At 46.7% G+C, this 24,921-nt stretch overlaps 1 protein-coding gene and 1 long non-coding RNA gene across 2 annotated transcripts in view; one reads left to right on the plus strand and one right to left on the minus strand.

The window, feature by feature from the left end:
* The first annotated feature begins 328 nt into the window (after positions 1-328).
* LOC140454639 (uncharacterized) lies at positions 329-15,325 on the plus strand. Its single transcript, XR_011952731.1, has 2 exons — positions 329-698; positions 14,919-15,325. It is a non-coding gene; the product is annotated as an uncharacterized lncRNA (long non-coding RNA).
* LOC140454638 (EH domain-containing protein 2-like) overlaps positions 8,017-24,921 on the minus strand; it is a 62,885-nt gene continuing 45,980 nt past the window's right edge. Inside the window, exons 4-5 of the mRNA XM_072549545.1 lie at positions 15,840-16,004; positions 8,017-12,885 (exon numbers count right to left, since the gene is read on the minus strand). Coding sequence (XP_072405646.1) covers positions 12,346-12,885; positions 15,840-16,004 — 705 coding nt within the window. The 3' untranslated portion in view covers positions 8,017-12,345. The remainder of the gene's footprint in view (positions 12,886-15,839; positions 16,005-24,921) is intronic.

Here is a 24,921-nt window from a genome sequence, read left to right on the forward strand (position 1 = left end):
GAGGGGTGTGGGGTATATCAAAATATTTTAGTGAGGGGTGTGGGGTATATCAGTATTACAGTGGGGGGTGTGGGGTATATCAGAGTATTACAGTGAGGGTGTGGGTTATATCAATGTTACAGTGAGGGGTGTGGGGTATATCAGAATATTACAGTGAGGGGTGTGGGTTATATCAGTGTTACAGTGAGTGATATGGGGTATATCAGAACATTACAGTGAGGAGTGTGGGATATGTTAGTGTGACAGTGGGGAGGTGTGCAGTATATCAGAACATTACGTGAGGGGTGTTGAGTATGTCAGAATTTTACAGTGAGGGGTGTGGGGTATATCGCCGTATTTCGAAGAGGGGTGTAGAGTATATCTGATTGTTTCTCCTGTCCAGCAGAAAGTCACCTTATGGAATAGTGGCTGTGTCTCTGAGTCCCATTTCTTCGTGCTGTCCGGTGAATGGATTGGCACAGATGAGCCTTCCCCAGTATCATCGACTGATTGGTTTGAGCGGTCGATGGAGGGCTGCAATCGTTGTAATCTGACCCAGAGAATGAGGCACGTTATTGCTGCAACGTCTACACCAACTGACTGTTTGTGATTAGAACAGGGAGCAGGGCCCCAGTGGCCTGGCCAGCGTTGGAACTCTGTCCAGCTGCAGCTGGGGAATTATGGATCCTGGCACAGCACATTGCTGCATTTTAGCCACGGTGAGTCAGTCCATGAGTCAGATCATCCGTTTGTCTGCTCCAAACTCCTGTCAGTCCCAATCTCAGGAACATTATTAGGAAAATGTGTGCAATGGGAAGGAGTGGATAAAGCCATTCTTTATCTTGTTGTGTCCAAATTCTGGGAGTTAGAACAAAAATATTTAAGGAAACACTGAATAACTGGCACTTGGTGCTTTTTCTTTCAACTCTTAACCCCTTCCTCTCATTTGTGGTTTGTATATCTAATTTTTTCCCCCCTTTTTATGTAATTAATTCCTTAAGCGTTTCTGTAGTGCCTCCCTCCTCATTAACCACTGTTCCCATTCCTGATCTCACCCTGTGTTAAAATCAAAACTGATCTGTAGGTTTTTAATTCCTACCTTCCCCAGTCCGTTGAATTTACTCTGGAGCAGTGTTGAGTTACCACACTTAATTTAAACACAGACACGTCTCTTTAGAAAACACTTAAGGAATGGCCTAATGATTTCCTAATGATTAGGTTACCATTTGACCAACTGACCTGTCAATGGAGCAGGGTTCATATGATTATTTGAGTGACATGGTGACTCAGTGGTTAGCACTACTGTCCTAGGGACTCGGGTTCAATTCCAGCCTCGGGTGGAGTTTGCACATTCTCCCCATGTGGGTTTCCTCCCACAGTCCAAAGATGTGCAATTTAGGGCGGATTGACTATAGGAAATTGCCCGATAGTGTCCAGGGATGCGCAGGCTAGGCGGTTTAGCGGTGGGAGATGCAGGATTACAAGGATGGGAGGGAGGGGGATGGTGTTGGTGGTGAGTCTATTTGGGATGCCCTTTAGAGGGTCAGTGTGGGCTTAGTAACCTGCTGTCACACTGTCGGGATTATATAACCTCTACCATTCATGTTTCATACTCATAGTCAGTAAGGTGAGTCCAGCACTGAGGGAACTACAGCCCAGTTATGATTAGATTAGATTCCCTACAGTGTGGAAACAGGCCCTTCAGCCCAACCAGTCCACACCGACCCTCCGAAGAGTAAGCCACCCAGACACATTTCCCCTGAATGTCACATATAACACTGTGGGCAATTTAGCATGGCCAATTCACCTGGCCAGCACATCTTTGGACTGTGGGAGGAAACCGGAGGAAACCCACGCAGACACAGGGAGAATGTGCAAACTCCAGTCAGCCAGCAGAGGCTGGAATCGAACCTGGGTCCCTGGTGCTGTGAGGCAGTAGTGCTAACCACTGTGCCACTGTGTCACCCTTATAGGGGTATCCATTCTTATGTCTGAATGTTGCTGTTGCCTGAGGAATGTGGTAATTGCAAAGAAACTGAATTTTTGCTGTTAACAAGCTCAGCAACAGTAATTCATGAAAGAAGTCTGCTTCAAGATCAGTCCTCCAGCTTCCTCCTTGTCGGATAGTCCTTTCTTCACTTGATGCTTGTCCTCAGCCTGGTGTTAAACTCCAGAACGATGACAGTGACGGAGAGGTATTGTTCATGTCTGTCGTTAGGGACTTTAGAAATCCTGAAAGTTCAATGCTGACTGATCAGTGTTGACGTCAGGAAGAACTTCCCTACACAGAGGAGTAGAAATCTGCAACTCTCTCCACCTCTTTGAAAAAAAGCTGTCGAGACAGGTCAACTGAAAGTGTCAAGATTAAGACGTTAAAAATAAATTGTTTGAAAAGGATGATGTAATCCAGTTGGAAGGTGAAGTTAACATGCAGTTCAACCATGGTTTAATTGAGTGACAGAACTGACCCCACAGGTAGAAAGGCTTCCCCTGTTGCAGTGTTCCCAAATGATGTGATAAATGTACTCTTATGAATGAGATAGTTCTAACCTCTGGAGTATTTAAAGTTAAGGCGATTAGTGTCTTTCCCAAACTGGGAAATGAACAGTTGATATCCCAGAGTCTGTAGAATGTGTTGTTCAAGCAGTTTCTGCTGGGACCTGTTCCAACACAGCTCCTGTCTGTAATGAGAACGCCCCTTTATAAGCAGAACCCTTATCACTGGAATGAAGCACATGTTGTGATTAGAAAGGAATGTGAGGGATAATAGCAGGAAGCTAGACGGACACATTAACTTACTCACTCTCTGATAGAATCTACAGCTGCCTGCTTCTGAACTGAAAGCCCAACAAAGGCCACCCCAGCCAATCCTTTGAATTGACGTTAATAAAGATTCACGAGAAAATCTAGATGGGGTGGCATGGTGGCTCAGTGGTTAGCACTGCTGCCTCACAGCGCCAGGGACCCAGGTTCAATTCCCGCCTCGGGTGACTGTCTGTGTGGAGTTTGCACATTCTCCCTGTGTCACCGTGGGTTTTCTCTGGGTACTCCGGTTTCTTCCCATAATCCAAAGATGTGCAGGTTAGGGTGGATTGGCCATGCTACATTGCCCATAGTGTTCCGTGCATTAGTCAGAGGGAGGTGGGTCTGGGTGGGTTACTCTTCGGAGGGTCGATGTGGACTTGTTGGGCCAAGTGGCTTGTTTTCACACTGTAGGGAATCTAATCGAATCAAAACCTTACTTTCCTTGCACTTTACACTATCTCCATGTCCCAGAGCACTTTATCTGCTGTGTATTACATAGGCTGAAGTGCAGTCATTTGTTGGGGATGCAGCAGTGAATTTGTGCACAGCAAGCTCCCACAATTAGCAATGATGTGACAGTGCCAGTGTTGGACTGGGGTGGACAAAGCCAGAAATCACACCACCCCAGGTTATGGTCCAACCTGTCATGTGATTTCTGACAAATACCAAAGTGATAGCTGACCAGGTCATCTTATTTAAGTAATGTTGAGTGACTAATATTGTCCTCATGCTCCCTTCTCCACTGTGAATACTGGCTCTAGGATTCTTTTGCATTCCCCTGAGAGTTAATGTCTCATCCAAAAGATTCTTGTTCAGCCAGAAATCTTGTTACATATTGGCACTAATGATATAGCCAGGAAAAGGATCGAAGATATAAAAAGTGATTTCAGGGAGTTAGGATGGAAGCTGCAAAGCAGGACGAACTCAGTAGTGTTCTCTAGTTTACTACCGGTGCCACGAGATAGCGAGGCAAGGAACAGGGAGAGGGCGCAGCTTATTACGTGGCTGCGCAGCTGATGTAGGAGGGAGGGCTTCAGATATGTAGATAATTGAGTTGCCTTCTGGGGAAGGTGGGACCTGTACATGAAGGACAGGTTGCACCAGAACTGGAAGGGGACCAATGTCCTGGGTGGAAGGTTTGCTCGAGTAGTTCAAGAGGGTTTAAACTAGTATGGCAGGGGGTGGGAACCTGAGCTGTATACCGGAGGTGAGAGTTGATACAGATGAGGCAATAGCAAGAGGTAGACCAGCTCGTGGGAAGGAGTTTCCTGGCAAGGAACCAAGGGATCGGTTAAAGTGTGTTTGCTTTAATGCAAGGAGTATCAGGAATAAAAGTGATGAGCTTAGAGCATGGATCAGTACCTGGTGCTATGATGTTGTGGCCATAACAGAGACATGGGTTTCTCAGGGGCAGGAATGGTTACTGGATGTTCCAGGGTTTAGAGCATTTAAAAAGAACAGGGAAGGGGGAAAAAGAGGAGGGGGTGTAGCACTGCTAATCAGAGAGGGTATCATAGTTACCATTGTCGAGGAGGGTCTGCCTACTGAGTCAGTATGGGTGGAAATTAGGAGCAACAAGGGAGCAGTCACCTCATTAGGGCCCTACAGGCCCCCCAATAGCAGCAGGGAGATGGAAGAAAGGATAGGTCGGCAGATTTTGGAAAAGTGTGGACGTAGTAGGGTTGTTGTAATGGGTGACTTTAACTTTCCCAATATTGATTGGAACCTCCTTCGTGCAGAAGATTTGAATGGAGCTGTTTTTGTAAGGTGTGTTCAGGAGGGTTTCCTAACTCAGTATGTTGACAGGCCGACGAGGGGAGAGGCCATTCTAGACTTGGTGCTCGGCAATGAGCCGGGACAGGTATCAGATCTTGTGGTGGGAGAGCATTTTGGTGATAGTGACCACAACTGCCTCACATTCTACACAGCTATGGAGAAGGAGAGGATTAGGCAAAATGGGAAGATATTTAATTGGGGAAGAGGAAACTATGATGCGATTAGACATGAGTTAGGAATCATGGATTGGGAGTAATTATTCCATGGCAAAGGCACTATAGACATGTGGAGACTGTTTAAGGAACAGTTGTTGCAAGTGATGAATAAATATGTCCCTCTGAGACAGGCAAGAAGGGGTTGGATAAAGGAACCTTGGATGACGACAGCGGTGGAGCTTCTCATCAAAAGGAAGAAGGTAGCTTACATAAGGTGGAGGAAGCTAGGGTCTTGCTCAGCTCTACAGGATTACAGGCAGGCGAGGAAGGAGCTTAAAAATGGTCTGAGGAGAGCCAGGAGGGGGCATGAGAAAGGCTTGACAGAACGGATTAGGGAGAACACAAAGGCATTTTACACTTATGCGAGGAATAAGAGAATGGTCAAAGAAAGAGTAGGCCCGATCAGCGATAGCATAGGGAACTTGTGTGTGGAGTCTGAGGAGATAGGGGAAGCCCTAAATGAGTTTTTGCTTCTGTCTTTACGAAAGAAATGAACTTTGTCGTGAATGAAACCTTTGAAGAGCAGGTGTGCATGCTGGAACGGATAGAGATTGAGGAAGCTGATGTGCAGAAAATTTTGTCAAACATTAAGATTGACAAGTCGCCAGGGCCAGACCAGATTTGTCCTCGGCTGCTTTGGGAAGCGAGAAATGTGATTGCTTCACCGCTTGTGAAGATCTTTGCATCCTCGCTCTCCACCGGAGTCGTACCTGAGGACTGGAGAGAGGCAAATGTAATTCCTCTCTTCAAGAAAGGAAATAGGGAAATCCCCGGCAATTACAGACCAGTAAGTCCCACGTCTGTCATCTACAAGGTGTTAGAAAGGATTCTGAGGGATAGGATTTATGACCATCTGGAAGAGCATGGCTTGATTAAATGCAGTCAGCACGGCTTTGTGAGGGGCAGGTCATGCCTCAGAAATCTTATCGAGTTCTTTGAGGATGTGACTAGAAAAGTTGATGAGGGTTGAGCTGTGGATGTGGTGTATATGGACTTCAGCAAGGTTTTTGATAAGGTTCCCCATGGTAGGCTCATTCAGAAGGTCAGGAGGAATGGGATTCAGGGGAACATAGCTGTCTGGATACAGAATTGGCTGGTCGACAGAAGACAGCGAGTGATAGTAGAAGGAAAATATTCTGCCTGGAAGTCAGTGGTGAGTGGTGTTCCACAGGGTTCTGTCCTTGGGCCTCTACTGTTTGTAATTTTTATTAATGACTTGGATGAGGGCATTGAAGGATGGGTCAGCAAGTTTGCAGACGACACAAAGGTTGGAGGTGTTGTTGACAGTATAGAGGGCTGTTGTAGGCTGCAGCGGGACATTGACAGGATGCAGAGATGGGCTGAGAGGTGGCAGATGGAGTTCAACCTGGATAAATGCGAGGTGATACATTTTGGAAGGTCAAATTTGAAAGCTGAGTACAGGATTAAGAATAGGATTCTTGGTAGTGTGGAGGAACAGAGGGATCTTGGGGTGCAGGTACATAGATCCCTTAAAATGGCCACCCAAGTGGACAGGGTTGTTAAGAATAATATGGTGTTTTGGCTTTCATTAACAGGGGATTGAGTTTAAGAGCCGTGACTTCTTGTTGCAGCTCTATAAAACTTTGGTTAGACCGCGCTTGGAATACTGTGTCCAGTTCTGGTCGCCCTAATATAAGAAAGATGTGGATGCTTTGGAGAGGGTTCAGAGGAGGTTTACCAGGATGCTGCCTGGACTGGAGGGCTTATCTTATAAGGAGAGGTTGACTGAGCTCGGACTTTTTTCATTGGAGAAAAGGAGGAGAGGGGACCTAATTGAGGTATACAAGGTAATGAGAGGCATAGATAGAGTCGATAGCCAGAGACTATTTCCCAGGGCAGAAATGACTAACACGAGGGGTCATAGTTTTAAGTTGGTTGGAGGAAAGTATAGAGGGGATGTCAGAGGTGGGTTCTTTACACAGAGAGTTGTGAGAGCATGGAATGCGTTGCCATCAGCAGTTGTGGAGGCAAGGTCATTGGGGACATTTAAGAGACTGCTGGACATGCATATGGTCACAGAAATTTGAGGGTTCATACATGAGGATCAGTGGTCGGCACAACATTGTGGGCTGAAGGGCCTGTTCTGTGCTGTACTGTTCTATGTTCTATTCCATGCTGTACATCTCTATAAGTCAATGGCACCTCTGGCAGTGTAGCACCCCCTCGGGGCTGAGCTGAGACACTCAGCTTGGATTTTTTTTAATGGTTGGGTGTCCAGAGTGGGTTTTGAACACAGAGCCTGACTCCACAGTGAGTGTGTTACTGATAGACTGCTACATCGGAACATAGGGCTCAGGGGCTGAATGTGCAGTGGGCTGTTTACATTCAGGGATGTGTAAGCATCGGAACTGTAGCCAGATAAGTCTTAGCGCTGTTGTTCGATGGATTGAAAATTGCTCCCACTGCACCGAGCAATGACAGTTGATCCTCTGGAAATAGTGCCACGGAAATGTCCACTCAAGAGCCAGTTTAATGTTTCTTCCAAACGATCACACCCCCAACAAAACATGGGATGGACAGATCCAGCAAATGTAGGCTCTAATCCGCAAGCTCCCCCACACTCAGCCTCTCATTTCAGATATCGTTCATCCTCCAATATCCCACGGTTAAGGAGGAGAGTGGTGCTGGAAAAGCACAGCAGGTCAGGCAGCATCTGAGGGGCAGGAGAGTCAGCGTTTTGGGAAAAAGCCCTTCATCAGGAATAAGGGCCAGGGGCTGAGAGATAAATGGGGGGGGGGAGGGACGGGGGGGCGTGAGATAAATGAGAGTGGGAGGGGGGGAGAGATAAATGGGAGGGGGAGGGGGAAGGTAGGTGAGGGTGAGAGATAAATGGGAGGGGGAGGGGGAAGGTAGGTGAGGGTGAGATAAATGGGAGGGGGAGGGGGAAGGGAGGTGAGGGTGAGATAATTGGGAGGGGGAGGGGGAAGGTAGGTGAGGGTGAGAGATAAATGGGAGGGGGAGGGGGAATGGAGGTGAGGGTGAGATAAATGGGAGGAGGTGGGGGGAGAGATAAATGCAAAGCAGAAGTTTACCAATGTTCCTGCAGTGGAAGTTGGGATGCCGTCACAGTCGAATATCCCTGATTGTTTTAAAAGCTCACATTTGGGCGTGATACTACCAACACTCAGGACATTGCAGCTCAGCAGCTTCAGGAGAGAAACAGACAAGACAAAAGGCAAATCTTTCAGACAAGAACAAGCAAATGATTGTAAGACAGGAGTGGCTGATTTACTGTGTGTGCTTTAATTAGGAATCAATTATACACGAGAACTCATTCGTTGTAATGAGACGAGACACAGATCAGACAGGGAAAGTAGGGAGTATAACCACACAAAGCAGTGATAGCTACAGTGTGTCTGTCTACAGTGAGTGAAACATAAACCATGATATTGTTGAGGATATATTTAATAAACATTTATATATGGTAAGTCTAAACTTTTAACTCATAACAGACTGCATAGATAATCTTCCTGCAAGAGTTAATTAGAATTACTTCAAACCACACTTGGAATCAAAGAAAGAATTGATCTCCTCACCCCCTCTGACACGCACCTTTCAATGGAAGGTGTAATGTTGATTACTACACCATTTACAGTCACCGGGATGGTTGAAGTAAATAATACAGATGCATTTAAGCTGGACAAACGAATGAGGGAGAAGGGAAAGAGGGTTATGATCGTTTTAGATAGATGGAAGTTGGACAAGAGCATAAGCATTGGTATGGACTGATTGGGCCAAATGGCCTGCTCTGATCTGTATAGCCCAGGGGGAGGGTTCAGAAAAGATTTACCAAGATGTTGCCAGGAATGGAGGGTTTGAGTTATAAGGAGAGGTTGGATAGGCTCAGACTTTGTTCACTGGAGTGTAGGAGGTTGAAGGATGACCTATGGAGGTTTTTAAATCATGAAGGGTATCGATAAAGTGAATGACGAGAGCCTTTTCCCTAAACTTGGGGAGTTGAAAGTTTTGAAAAGGACAAGGGCAACCTTTTTTACACAGTGATTTTCATGGGACATAGATAAGCTGAGAGATGGCAAATAGAGTTTAATATGGAAAAGTGTGAGGTGATTTACTTTGGAAGGAGTAAGAGGAATACAGAGTACTAGGCTAACGGTAAGATTCTTGGTATTGTAGACGAGCAGAGAGATCTTGGTGTCCATGTACATAGATCCCTGAAAGTTGCCATGCAGATTGATAGGGTTGTTTAGAAGTCATATGGTAGGTTAGCTTTTATTAGTACAGGGATAGAGTTTCAGAGTTCAAAGGTCATGATGCAGGTGTACAAAACTCTGGTGCGGCTGCAGTTGGAGTATTGTGTGCGGTTCTGGTCACCACATTCTAGGAAAAATGCAGAAGCTTTGGAAAGAGTTCAGAAGAGATTTATTAGGATGTTAGCTCATATGGAGGGAAGGTCTTATGAGGAAAGGCTGAAAGACTTGAGACTGTTAGAAGAAGGTTGAGAGGTGACTTAATTAAGACATACAAGATAATCGGAGGGTTAGATAGGGTGGACAGGGAGAGCCTTTTTCCTCAGATGGTGATGGCTAGCACGAGAGGACATAGCTTTAAACTGAGGGGTGATAGATATAGGACAGATGTCAGAGGTAGTTGCTTTACTCAGAGTAGTAGGAGCATGGAATACCCTGCCTGCAACAGTAGTAGACTCGCCAACTTTAAGAGCATTTAAATGGTCATTGGATATGGACAAGAATGGAATAGTGTAGGTTAGATGGGCTTCAGATTGGTTCCACAGGTTGGCGCAACATCGAGGGCCGAATGGCCTGTACTGCGCTGGAATGTTCTATGTGTGTGGAATGAACTGCCAAAGGATGTGGTGGATGTGGGTACAGTTACAATGTTAAAAAGACATTTGGATAAGTACATGAATAGGAAGGGTTTGGAGGGATATGGGCCAGGAGCAGGTAGGTGGGAACGAGTTTAGTTTAGGAACGTGGTCAGCATGGACTGGTTGGGCCGAAGGGTCTGTTTCCAAGCTGTGTGACTCTAACTCTACATAAGCTGATGAACATATTCAGAATACCTGAGCCTCCAGTAACTGAAGATTAATCTCAAAACAAAAAGAGTTTTTAAAAATACTCTTTTAACGCTATTTATTGTGATAAAAAAACAAGTCAGAGAACAACATTCCAAAGAGTCAGTATTCCTTTAGAGAACTTGAAAGGATTAACATTCCCAAGACAATATTCCATCCTGAATGAGCCTGCAATGAGTCAGAAAAACAATTATTTTTTCTCTTCTCAGTGCAAACAATTAATAATATACCTTTAAAAGCTTTTCACCAATGTCCCCTCTACGCTGCATGGTCACACAGGAACCCAGACCCCCCCCCACTCCCCAGACACACGCACACACACACACACAAACAGATTGGCCCCTTGTATACACAACCTAGCAAATAAAATTAAGGGCTTTGCATCTACCTCCTCCAGGCAACTCCAAAACCAAAATCTGTGAGTATCTCGGTCTTCACCTTAATTGTCTTCAGTCAATGTGGTCATTATACGTCTTTTCCTCAGAGTGGGCGAGTCCAGGATTAGAGGGCATAAATGTCAGGGTGGGGGGGGGGGGGGGGGGGAGATTTAAAAGGGAGCTGAGGGACAACGTTTTCACACAGAGGGTGGTGGGTGTGTGGAATGAGCTGCTAGAGGAAGTGGAGGAGGCTGATACAATGACAACATTTAAGAGGCACCTGGATGGGTATATGAATAGGAAGGGTTTGGAGGGATATGGGCCAAATGGGACTAAATTAGGTTCGGATATCTGATCATACTTTGATGCCATCAGGTGAACAGTTTTGAAGGTTTGGCCAAATAAATCCATTTCTGGAGTGAGGGGGTCTGAAAAGGGATTTGAGAAGCAGTATCCCTGATGGAATCAGCCAAACAAGGGGTGTGTTTAATGGGAGAGTGTGAGGACAGCAGATGCTGGAGATCACCGCTGAAAAATGTGTTGCTGGAAAAGCACAGCATCCAAGGAGCAGGAGAATCAACGTTTCAGGCATGAGCCCTTCTTCATTTTCAGCTCTGATCTCCAGCATCTGCAGTCCTCACTTTCTCCTAGAAGATTTTAACCTACTGTGAATTGTCTTGCAAGGGTGCCTTCCCTGAAGAAGCTCGCTTCCTCCCTTATGTGTTTAATGGGGCCTGACAGAGTGATTAATTCTCAATTCTCTGCTCTGTTACAGGCCTGGGTTGACCTGTACTGCTCTCTGACTTGATCTGTTTTCTTTGAATTAGCTTTGTTTATTAATTGTTAAAATTAATGGAGGTGAGGGAATGTCAGTCAACAGCAAACACAATACAAGTGAAATACACGGTGAGCAGATAGAGCTGGGTTGTTAGTTCATTAGAGCATAAGCTGCAAATGCCACTTCTACCAAACTGTGTGAGCAGCAGGTTTATTGAATTTGTTCTTTGGTAGTTCAGGGATAAGAGGTTGGAAGTGCAACAGGAGTTACTACACACTGACATGTAAGGTGAACCCTGTATCCGGAGCACCAGAGCCAATGTTAACTCAGAATATCGATACAAATGTGTATAAGCAGTTTTAAACAATAATATTTCCATAACACTTTATAAACATCAACATGGCCTGCATCTTCCATTTCAGGGAGACGTTCCAAGTTGGCGGATGTGTGTTTCTTAGTGATAGGGGGCTGTGATTATTCCAGGCCGGAGAGGTCATGTTCCTGAGCTTTGGACAGGGGTGAGCGCACTCAAGTATTCAAGTGAGAGGAATGGACAAGTTGTTAAATAACTAATTTTGATCTTCAGACCAAATCACGGTCCTGGAATGACGCTCTAGCCACAGGGACAATGAGCGAGAGTGATTCTTGTTTGGATTGGGTTGGGGAGCTAAATTACCTGGAGCCTACTCGATATGGTGATGGGTGAATACATTTAGTCTGCTATCGTTCTTTGCTGAGGATAGCTGTGAGGCATCACAGACCTGGTGTGCACAGTAAAATAGGCGTTAAAGTGCTTTCTGAATAATTACTGAGATTTCTGAGGCAATTGGACCAGCAAGACAGATTTCTTTGGTGTCAGACATTTTGTGAAAATACTACAGAAGCTAGATGCAATAACTTTTATGAGAAGCAGCCAGAACAATGTGCGAGTGACAGTTATTTTGTGAAGAAAGGACAGTTTCAGTCCCTGAAATACTGGGTTTGAACCATAATATATTATAACCCAGTTGATAAAGGCTTTTAAGCAACAGAGTCCAACTTTACAAAAGACAATGTTTGAGTCTATGACCCTGGAGACAGTTGGGATTAGCACTACTCTTGAATAATTCAAAAGAGGGCAAATTCACTGATCAGCCAAATGAAATAACTTTCCTTATTGGTTTGGTTTAACAGTAGCTAAGGAATCTCCTTTACACAATCCAACCCTCCCCACCCTCCATTTCCATTCAGCCCAACAGTCCCTCCTGTCTCCAGAACATAGTCTGCTGCAATCAATGGAATTGTCAAACTCCTAACTGAATCCGTTGGCCCCAAGGAAGAACTGCCTTTCTTCCTTGCCTGTTACTCAGCGGATCCCACCTGCCGCCTCTTTGATGGAGGGACAAGGTAACCAGGTAACTCGGTGGGAAGCCCATGACCATCCAGCTTAACCTCAATGAGATGATTAGCCAAGGCAAATTCTTCATCATCCAGCATTCCATCCTGATCGACATCGGAAAGTTTCCAGATCCTCCCGAGGACGGAGTTGGGCAGCTTGGTCGTGATCATCCAATTCTTGGCCTTCATCCCATTGATCTTGCCATCCATCGGTGACAGATTGTAGAAAATTTCGTCATACTTTGGCTTATCCTTCGTGACAACCCATTCATCACCGTCGTCCGCTCCCTCACAGGTTCCATCTGCAATGCCTTCAACAAATGGCCCATTGGAGGTCCCGTCAAACGCACCACCATGGACCAACTGTTCCGGCATCTCCAACTCCTCCTGTCTCACCAAAGGCATTAGCTTAGCGACATCGTAGGTGAGCATATGATCCAGCTCATCCATCATCTTGGGCTTGAGAGAAGGGAACTTTGAGAAATCATGGACCCGGAGCTGCTCCTGTAGAAATGACACATTCATTTGGATTAGTGTGAGTCTGACACATTCAGCCCAGCCCCACCCCGAGCCAACATCACCCCACCACAACACCGGCAGAGTTACATCCTCCTAACGTCATTCTGAGCCACCTTATCTGCTCAGAAATCCACATTCACATCTTGTTTGTCTTGAACATTGCTAAAACCAAAGCTCACTCCACCATGCAGTATGATCGTGTATGATCATCAAGCTCAGTATCCTGTTCCCAGTTCCTCTGGGCTCTTTCAGTGTAAAGAACTGTAACTGTATCCCATTTGAGATTGGGCCTATTGTACAGCGGTGGATAGAGAACTGTGTGGCAAACACGAGACAAAGATTAGGAATAAAGAGGCAATGAATGATCATGATTGATAAGAGATTTACCAGGATGTTCCCGGGGACAGGCTGGATAAGCTGGGATTTTTTTCACTGGAACTTAAGAGACCGAGGGATGACCTTGTAGAGGTTTATAAAATCATCAGGGGTATTCATGAGGTGAATAACAGTTGTCTTTTCCCTAGGGTGGGGGATTTCAAGACTAGGGGATATACTGTTAAGGTGAGAGGAGAAAAATTTAAAAACAACTTGAAGGGTAATTTTTTTATTTTACACAGAGTGGTTCATGTGTGGAACGGACTGCCAGAGGAAGAGGTGGCTGTGGGTGCAGTTACAGTGTTTAAAAGATGTTTGGATAAGGACATGAATAGAGAAAAGTGAGGACTACAGATGCTGAAAACCAGAGTTGAAAAATGTGATGCTGGAAAAACATAGCAGGCCAGGCTGCATCCGAGGAGCAGGAGGATCAATGTTTCAGGCATAAGCCCTTCTTTAGGAATGAAGGGCTTATGCCCGAAACATCGATTCTCCTGCTCCTCGGATGCTGCCTGGCCTGCTATGTTTTTCCAGCATCACATTTTTCAACTAAGGACGTGAATAGGAAAGGTTTGGAGAGATATGGGCCAACTCAATGCCATACCTCCGTATTTTTTGCAGTAGCCTACCATGGGGAACCTTATCAAATGCCTTACTAAAATCCATATACACCACATCTACCACTTTACCCTCATCCACCTCCTTAGTCATCTTCTCAAAGAATTCAATAAGGTTTGTGAGGCACGACCTGCTCTTCACAAAACCATGCTGACTATCCTTGATCACATTATTCCTATCCAGATGTTCATAAATCCTATCCCTTACAATTCTCTCTAAGACTTTGCCCACAACAGAAGTGAGACTCACTGGCCTATAGTTACTAGGGTTATCCCCCTTCTTGAGCCAGGGAACCACATTTGCTATCCTCCAGTCTTCTGGCACTATTCCTGTAGACAACGAGGACATAAAAATCAAGGCCAATGGCTCTGCAATCTCCTCCCTTGCTTCCCAGAGAATCCTAGGATAAATGCCATCAGGCCCAGGGGACTTATTGATTTTCACCCTTTCCAGAATTTCCAACACCTCTTCCCTACATACCTCAAAGTCGTCCATTCTAATTAATTGTGACTCAGTATTGACATCGGCAACAATGTCCTGTTCCTGAGTGAATACTGATGAAAAGTATTCATTCAGTGTCTCCCCAATCTCTTCAGCCTCCACACGCAACTTCCCACTACTATCCTTGACTGGACCTATTCCTACCCTAGTCATTCTTTTATTCCTGACATACCTATAGAAAGCCTTTGGGTTTTCCCTAATCCTATCAACCAAGGACTTTTCATGTCCCCTTCTTGCTGCTCTTAGCTCTCTCTTTAGATCCTTCCTGGCTACCTTATAACTCTCAATCGCCCCAACTGAACCTTCACACCTCATCTTTACACAGGGATCTTAGGGTTTAAGGGATCAAAGGATATGTGGAGAAAGTGGGAACAGGGGCCTGAGGTGGGTTATGACTTTTGATCATTTTGAATATGGAGCAGGCTTGGAGGGCCAAATGGACTGCTCTGCTTTCATTCCTTATGTTTCTTCACTGTCATTGGGTCAAAATCCTGGAACTAACAGCTCTCTCCCCTCCATTACAGGCATTTACACCACACGCTGCATCCGAAAGACCAAGAGCATTGTGGGAGACCCCAGACACCCCTCACTCAAACTCTTCTCCCTCCTACCATCTGGCAGAAGATAGCTAAGCCCTCAGTCTCTCACGGCCAGACTCTCCAACAGTTTCTTCCACAAAGCCATCAGGCTCCTTAACACTGTATGATCAGACCCTTTCCCATCTGAAACTCTCTGCATGACTTTGAATTGCAGAAGAATTATCATTCTCCTGTTACACTGTAACTTGCGGGTTTTGCACTTTATGCCGTGTATGATTGTGTAGTTTGTGCTGTCCATGTAGCACCCTCAGTCCTGGAGGAACGCTGTCTCGTTTTTTTACTGTATCAGTTGTATATGGTAGAAATGACAAATAAAAGTTACTCTACTATCACGGGTACACCTAAACCCGAGGACGACACTGATTCAAGAAAGCAGCTCACTATCACCTTCTGCAGGGCAACTAGGGATAGGCAATTAATGCTGGCCCAGCCAGGAATGGCCATGTGCTGAGAACACATTTTTTGACAAAGATGGCTGGTTGACCTGGGCAAGGAATTCGATGAAGGAGCTGCCCACGACTAAAATATTACCACAGAATTCCATCGGCAGTTAGAATGGGATCATTATTCCCAGAACAAAATCCTGCAGGTTCTGGGAATCTGAAATAAAAGCAAAACAACTCTGGAAAAGGACCTGTGCAGGGCAATGGAGTGAAATGTTTCTGGTGACAACAGTTCTGTTGATGGGTTAGAGTTAGAACAGATGCTTTGTCATGAGAGAAGGGGTTTCTGATTAACTGCAGAACCCAGACATGTGAGGAGACACAAAGGAACAGAGAGATTACTTTCACAAATATCGTTTTTTTCACCCTGCCCCTCACCCGAGTGGAATGAGATGGGACTGACCTGCATCCTTTCAAAGTCTGGGAAATCTCCTGCTGAGATGTGGTGCTCCAACTGGATGTTCCTGAAGATCTCTGGCAAATTGGAGATCAGCTGCTTCTTCTTATTCTCCTTCCTGAGGACACCACGCATTTCCTTCTTCAGGTAGCTCATGATATAGGCATGGACCTGGAGCAGGAGACAGGAACATCACTTATAATATCTAGGAGAAAGTCAGGGTTGCACATGCTGGAGATCACAGTCTAAAAGTGTGGCACTGGAATAGCACAGTGGGTGAGGCAGCATCTGAGGAGCAGGAGAGTCAACATTTCGGGTAGAAACTTGATAAAGGGCTTATGCCAGAAATGTTGACTCTCCTGCTCCTGATATTCTGCCTCACCTGCTGTGTTTTTCCAGTGCCACACTTTTTTGACCTTCAAAATATCTGCCGAGCAGTGGCTCCTACTACCCAAGAGGCCAGGGTGACAGAGACAGTGGCTAAATGATCCAATCAGATCCACCCACTTGAAATTCAGCATTGTGACCTCCAGAAGCCAATCAGATAGCAGCACCTCCAAAGTTACATTGAGCCAACCAGGCAGTATGATCCCCAGTGTTAAACTGAGCCAGAGAGCAGGATCCTCAGTGTTAAATTGAGCCAATCAGACAACAGGATCCTCCGTGTTAAATTGAGCCAATCAGACAACAGGATCCCCAGTGTTAAATTGTGGCTGATCTCCAATTCACCAGATGTTGTTCCATACTCTTTGATCTCATTCAGCATTCCCAGTTTCCACCAGCACATCCTGGATGCCTCCCGATCCCTGGATCCTAAATTGTCGAATTCCTTTCCTACTGCTCTCCACCTCTCTATCTTCCTTTAAGGCATTCCTTAAAATTTAAATCATTGTCCAAAATAACCAGAGAAAATAGGGGCAAGAATAGGCCATTGAATCTGCAGTGCCTTTCAACATGATCCTTTATCTCAATACCACACTCGCACTCTCTCCCCATATCCCCTGTCTCTCTCACCTCTAGAAATCTGCCTTTTAAATATATTCAGTTGCTTGGCTTTCCTGTCTCCTATCACCTTGAAAAGTGTGGCGCTAGAAAAGCCACAGCAGATCAGGCAGCATCTGAGGAGCAGCCTGACCTGTTGTGCTTTTCCAGCGCCACTTTTCGACTCTGATCTCCAGCACCTGTAGTCCTCATTTTTCCCTGTCACCTGGCCACACAGGTTCACAGCTTTCAGAGTGAAGACATTTTTCCTCATCTCAGTCCGAAATGGTCAACCATGTATCCTTTTTGGTTACTTGTCCTGTTTTCTCTTCACATGATCATGGTCATTGAGTCATTCAGCACAGGAAAACTCCCTTCAGTCCAACCAGTCCATGCCATCCATAATCCCAAACTAAATTAGAGCCACCTGTCTGCACTTGGCCAACATCTCCAGGACAACCGCACCAATCAACCACACCGCTCCGTGGCCCAACATTTCAACTCCCCCTCCCAATCTGCTGAGGACATGGAAGTCCTGGGCCTCCTTCACCGCTGCTCCCTCACCACCAGACGCCTGGAGGAAGAACGCCTCTTCTTCCGCCTCGGAACACTTCAACCCCAGGGCATCAATGTGGACTTCAACAGTTTCCTCATTTCCCCTTCCCACACCTCACCCCAGTTCCAAACTTCCAGCTCAGCACTGTCCCTATGACTTGTCCTACCTGCCACCTTCGTTTCTACCTATCCACTCCACCCTCTCCTCCTTGACCTATCACCTTCATCTCCTCACCCATTGTACTCGATGCTACTTTCTCCCCACCCCCACCCTCCTCTCATTTATCTCTCCACCCTTCAGGCTCACTGCCTTTATTCCTAATGAAGGGCTTTTGCCCGAAACGTGGATTTTACTGCTCTTCGGATGCTGCCTGAACTGCTGTGCTTTTCCAGCACCACTAATCCAGAATCTGGTTTCCAGCATCTGCAGTCATTGTTTTTACCATATCCCTCCAAACCTTTCCTTTTCATGGACTTATCTAAAAGTCTTTTAAATGTTGTAACTGTACCCATATCCACCACTTCCTCTGGCAGCTCATTCTACAAACAAACCAAAATTGCCCTGCACGTCCTTTTTAAATTTTTCTGCTCTCACCTTTAAAATATGACCTCTAAGTTTTGAAATCCCGAACCCTTGGGGAAAAGATACCCGCCATTAACTTCATCTACACCCCTCTTGATTTTGTTTTTGCCTTATAACAATTCTGAGAAGTGTCTTGGGAGGATTTTCCCCGCTGTGGCAAACGGTAAAATTTGTATTCAATACAAATCCACAATTAAAGTAGCAAACACACCCCACTTCCAATTGTCATAAAGAAACTATCCTGTAGGGAAGGGAATCTCCCATCCTCAGCCAGTCTGACCAACATGTGACTCCAGACCCACAGTGATGTGGGTGAAACTTAGTTACCCTCTGAAATAGCCAAGGAAAACTCCATTCAATGGGTAGTCAGGGCTGAGCACCAAATGCTGACTCAACCAATGACGCTAAAGTCCCATGAACTTGTAAAAAATATAAACGGGCTGGGAGGAAACTCATGTGACCCAGAAACAGCAGCCTGCAGCAGATGGGACAAATGGTCTCTCTCCGTGGATGGAAAGACTATGGGATTGTAATAAAACCAATGTTTCGTGATAGCACAGTGTAAGCTGGATAGTTACATCAACAGGTTGCAGGAGGAGTTTGACTGGGCTAACAAGACAGCTGAGAAATCCAAATCAAATCAATCAGAGCAGACAGGCATAGACCACTGCTTACAGGATGTTGGCCATGAGGCACTGACGTTAGCAGCTTCCTCAAAGGCTGGGAGAGATTATAAATCAGGCCCCCAGAACAAGTGCACAGCTTTCAGTGCTGCTTTCATCAAGTTGCCCAGTTGTGTAACGGGGAAACACCCACCACTGCCCATTTCTTTTTAAAACAATTCACAATAACTGTTAAATAGTTTAACTCTCACAGAACCTTTCTGACATCCAGCCAAACAATCCACAACATGCAACACCATTCCACTCACTGCACAGCCCTGACTGGCTGCAGGACCTCAAACAGTCTCCAGGGCTCTGCTCAAACTCAGTGCAATTCTACCTCAGCACTGACCCTCCGACAGTGCGGCGCTCCCTCAGCACTGACCCTCTGACAGTGCCCACTCCCTCAGCACTGACCCTCTGACAGTGCCCACTCCCTCAGCACTGACCCTCTGACAGTGCGGCGCTCCCTCAGCACTGACCCTCTGACAGTGCGGCGCTCCCTCAGCACTGACCCTCTGACAGTGCAGCACTCCCTCAGCACTGACCCTCTGACAGTGCAGCACTCCCTCAGCACTGACCCTCCGACAGTGCGGCGCTCCCTCAGCACTGACCCTCCGACAATGCGGCTCTCCCTCAGCACTGACCCTCTGACAGTGCGGCACTCCCTCAGCACTGACCCTCCGACAGTGCGGCACTCCCTCAGCACTGACCCTCCGACAGTGCGGCACTCCCTCAGCACTGACCCTCCGACAGTGCGGCACTCCCTCAGCACTGACCCTCCGACAGTGCGGCACTCACTCAGCACTGACCCTACGACAGTGCGGCACTCCCTCAGAAGTGACCCTCTGACAGTGCCGCACTCCCTCAGCACTGACCCTACGACAGTGCGGCACTCCCTCAGCAGTTGACCCTCTGACAGTGCGGCACTCCCTCAGCACTGACCCTCCAACAGTATGGCAATCCTTCAGCACTGACCCTCCGACAGTGCGGCACTCCCTCAGCACTGACGCTCCGACAGTGCGGCACTCCCTCGGCACTGACCGTCCGACAGTGCAGCACTCCCTCAGCACTGACTCTCGGACAGTGCGGCACTCCCTCAGCACTGACCCTCCGACAATGCGGCACTCCCTCAGCACTGACTCTCGGACAGTGCGGCACTCCCTCAGCACTGACCCTCCAACAGTGCGGCACTCCCTCAGCACTGACCCTCTGACAGTCCGGCATTCCCCAGCACTGACCCTCCGACAGTGCAGCACTCCCTCAGCACTGACCCTCCGACAATGCGGCGCTCCCTCAGCACTGACCCTCCGACAGTGCGGCACTCCCTCAGCACTGACCCTCCGACAGTGCCCACTCCCTCAGCACTGACCCTCCGACAGTGCCCACTCCCTCAGCATTGACCCTCCGACAATGTGGCACTCCCTCAGCACTGACCCGCTGACAGTGCACTCCCTCAGCCCCGCATTTGGAGTGCCAGCCTGGATATTGTACTCCTGCAGTGGGTCCTGAGCCCATGACGTTCTGAGCGAGATGCGAGCAAGATACCCCCCAGAGTCAATCTGCCAAATTGCCCACTCAGAGCCCAACGTACAGCTCTGTGAAGACCACATTACTGTTAGCCAAGCCCTCGCCTGTTTGTCATGAGTTATTTTAATTAAATCAGACCCTGTTGGAGAGAAGTCCAAACATGCCTTAGATTATATTTTTGGCACATTAACAAAAATGTTGGAGTTCTGAGGAGCTGCTCCTTACAGCTGGGTCCAAGCAACAGCAACGGACAAGAAAGAAAAGAGAACGGTTCTCTTTGATTCACAGAATCCCTATAGTGTGGAAGTAGGCCATTCAGCCCATCAAGTCCACATTAACCTTCCCACCGAGACACACATTACCCTGTCACTTCACATATCCTGTGGCTAACTCACCTCAACTACACATTATGGGCAATTTAGCACAGCCAATCCACCCTAACCTGCGAATCTTTATCATGGATTAATTGTTCTTGTGTTCGACAAGAAAACAAAAGTTTTGCCCAGCACATTTTTTCCCCCTTCAAAAGATTGACATCAAAGCGAGTGAGGAAATCTATTTATTTGTTCTTACAAATAAACTTCGAGATTCCGTTTCATGTCAGCTCAGGAGGGTCAGAGATCAGTTCCTGCTTATTCTGAACAAAGGCCTCAGTAACTGTCAGTAACCAGGATATTCCGAGGGCCCTCTGTGGACTGATGGCCTACTCCTTGCTAGTTCAGAACCAGCCCTGCAGCTTGTAAATCCCTCCTCGGGTCCCAGTCTCCTCTGTCACTAACCAGCTCGGGTTTCCAGGCTGCTGCTGATCCCTTTCCCTCTCTGTGGCCCACAGCATTATCCCAAACATTCGGAATTGGGTTTCCATGAGGGAAATGATGGTCCTTTTTGTTCCATCCGTCTGGATCAGGAAGCAAGGGGGCATCAAAGGTCTGGGACGCGTCTTTCAAAGCAGCAACCAAGATGTCTCTACAGAGCGAGATAGAGAGAATTTGGCAAAGCTTCCGTTCCTGCAGAATGTTCCGGAGGTGCAGATCAAGAGGCTATTGTGAGGCTTGTTCACACATTTCACTCGTGCTCAATAACAATAAACCTGCCTGCAGCATATATCCAGCTGCATCAAATAAAATCATTTCACTCAGAGACCCTGCAGCCTTCAGGACTCGATATGGAATTTGATGGTTTTAGAGTGAAATAACTCCACAGAGATTGGTATCCTGTCGCCATGTCATCCTTTCTGTTATTCACTCACACGATGAGGGCATCACTGGCTGGGCCAGCATTTATTCATCTTTTATTCCTGAGAAGGGCTTTTGCCTGAAACGTTGATTTTGCTGCTCCTCGGATGCTGCCTGAACTGCTGTGCTCTTCCAGCACCACTAATCCAGAATCAGCATTTATTACCCCATCCCTAATTGCCCAGAGGATGATTAAGAGTCAACCCCATTGCTGTGGATCTGGAGTCACATGTAGGCCAGACCAAGTAAGGATGGCAGTTTCCTTCCCTGAAGAATGTTAGCGACCCAGATGGGTTTTTCCAACAATCAACAATGAATTCATGGTCATCACGAGACACTTAATTCCAGATTTTTATTGAATTCAAATTCCGCGATCTGCTGTGGCAGGATTTGAACCTGCATCCCCAGAACATTACCTGGATCTCTGGATTACCAGTCCAGTGACAATACCATAAGGCAATCGTCTCCCTGTGCGTAGTACGTGACACTGACCCAGCTAGCTCAGAGCTGGCTCCTCAACAGAGCAGAACCCCTGACTCTCCTGTTTATCTCCATCAGCCAGGGCTCCCTGACTGGACCAGATTAAAAGCCCCAATCAGGGAACCCATTCTGCAAGGTCCACCTGACCAACACCACCTGCATGTTCCCCTCCAAGACCCTCCCCATCCTGACTTGGAAGTACATATTCATTCCTTCAGTGTCACTGGGTCAGAATCCTGGAATTCCCTCCCTAAGGGCATTGTGGGTCAACCCACAGCACACGGACTGCAGCGGGTCAAGAAGGCAGCTCACCCCCACCTTCTCAAGGGGGGCAATTAGGAACAGGTCAATAAATACTGAGCCCAGCCAGTGACACCCTTGTCCCATGAGTGAATTAATAACCTGTTTTAGCATAGCCAACCCATTTCAACCCACACACGTTCCCCACCATCATCCATCCCTTTGACTTCATGACTGTTCATTCTCTCTGGGCTCCATCTCCCTGTATCTGCTCACTCCAGTTTTCAGCTTTTCCTCGCTCTGACCAACTCTGAACAAGGGTCATGGAGTCGTAGAGATGTACAGCATTGACATAGACCCTTCGGTCTAACCCATCCATGCTGACCCAGATATCCCAACCCAATCTAGTCCCACCTGCCAGCACCCAGCCCATATCCCTCTAAACCCTTCCTATTCATATACCCATCCAAATCCCTTTTAAATGTTGTAATTGTACCAGCCTCCACCACTTCCTCTGGCAGCTCATTCCATACACGTACCACCCTCTGCGTGAAAAAGTTGCTCCTTAGGTCTCTCTTATATCTTTCTCCTCTCACCCTAAACCTATGCCCTCTAGTTCTGGACTCCCCCATCCCAGGGAAAAGACTTTGTCTATTTACCCTATCCACGCCCCTCAATTTTGTAAACCTCTATAAGGTCACCCCTCAGCCTCCGACGCTCCAGGGAAAACAGCTCCAGCCTGTTCAGCCTCTCCCTGTAGCTCAAATCCTCCAACCCTGGCAACATCCTTGTAAATCTTTTCTGAACCATTTCAAGTTTCAAGGAAGGGTCACTGGACTCAAAGAGTTAATTCTGTTTTCTCTCTGCATATATGCTGCCAGACCTGTTGAGTTTGTCCAACACTGTCAAGTTTTGTTTCAGATTTCTGGCAGGCTTTGTTAAATCACTGAGCATTCCCAATCACTCTGACTGAGGCCTAAAAGACTGGGGAAAACGAACTACTATGCTTGAAACTACTCCGTCATCAATAAGGTCCCGGCTGAGCTAGCTGTGGTTCCAACTCCACTTTCCTGCTCTCCTGAACCCCTGATTCACCTATCCCTCAATACTAACTCACCCTCTGACTCCCCTACCCCTCAATACTAACTCACCCTCTGACTCCCTTATCCCTCAATACTAACTCTCTCTCTGACTCCCCTATCCCTCAATACTAACTCTCTCTCTGACTCCCTTATCCCTCAATACTAACTCTCTCTCTGACTCCCTTATCCCTCAATACTAACTCTCTCTCTGACTCTTTCTCCCTCAATTCTAACTCTCTCTCTGACTCCCCTATCCCTCAATACTAACTCTCTCTCTGACTCCCTTATCCTTCAATACTAACTCTCTCTCTAACTCCCATATCCCTCAATATTAACTCTCTCTGACTCCCCTATCCCTCAATACTAACTCTCTCTCTAACTCCCATATCCCTCAATACTAACTCTCTCTCTGACTCTTTCTCCCTCAATACTAACTCTCTGTCTGACTCCCCTATCCCTCAATACTAACTCACCCTCTGACTCCCCTATCCCTCAATACTAACTCTCTGTCTGACTCTTTCTCCCTCAATACTAACTCTCTCTCTGACTCCCCTATCCCTCAATACTAACTCTCTCTCTGACTCCCCTATCCCTCAATACTAACTCTCTCTCTGACTCCCTTATCCCTCAATACTAACTCTCTCTCTGACTCCCCTATCCCTCAATACTAACTCTCTCTCTGACTCCCCTACCCCTCAATACTAACTCTCTCTCTGACTCCCCTATCCCTCAACACTAACTCTCTCTCTGACTCCCCTATCCCTCAATACTAACTCTCTCTCTGACTCCCTTATCCCTCAATACTCTCTCTCTCACTCCCCTATCCCTCAATACTAACTCTCTCTCTGACTCCCTTATCCCTCAATACTAACTCTCTCTCTGACTCCCTTATCCCTCAATACTAACTCTCCCTCTGACTCTTTCTCCCTCAATACTAACTCTCTCTCTGACTCCCCTATCCCTCAATACTAACTCTCCCTCTGACTCTTTCTCCCTCAATTCTAACTCTCTCTCTGACTCCCATATCCCTCAATACTAACTCTCTCTCTGACTCCCCTATCCCTCAATACTAACTCTCTCTCTGACTCCCCTATCCCTCAATACTAACTCTCTCTCTGACTCCCATATCCCTCAATACTAACTCTCTCTCTGACTCCCCTATCCCTCAATACTAACTCTCTCTCTGACTCCCCTATCCCTCAATACTAACTCTCTCTCTGACTCCCCTATCCCTCAATACTAACTCTCTCTCTGACTCCCCTATCCCTCAATACTAACTCTCTCTCTGACTCCCCTATCCCTCAATACTAACTCTCTCTCTGACTCCCCTATCCCTCAATACTAACTCTCCCTCTGACTCTTTCTCCCTCAATTCTAACTCTCTCTCTGACTCCCATATCCCTCAATACTAACTCTCTCTCTGACTCTTTCTCCCTCAATTCTAACTCTCTCTCTGACTCCCCTATCCCTCAATACTAACTCACCCTCTGACTCCCCTATCCCTCAATACTAACTCTCTCTCTAATTCCCATATCCCTCAATACTAACTCTCTCTCTGACTCTTTCTCCCTCAATTCTAACTCTCTCTCTGACTCCCTTATCCCTCAATACTAACTCTCTCTCTGACTCCCCTATCCCTCAATACTAACTCTCTCTCTGACTCCCTTATCCCTCAATACTAACTCTCTCTCTCACTCCCCTATCCCTCAATACTAACTCTCTCTCTGACTCCCTTATCCC

The sequence above is a fragment of the Chiloscyllium punctatum genome, chromosome 29 (genome assembly GCF_047496795.1).
Source record: "Chiloscyllium punctatum isolate Juve2018m chromosome 29, sChiPun1.3, whole genome shotgun sequence".
Classification (NCBI taxonomy): domain Eukaryota; kingdom Metazoa; phylum Chordata; class Chondrichthyes; order Orectolobiformes; family Hemiscylliidae; genus Chiloscyllium; species Chiloscyllium punctatum.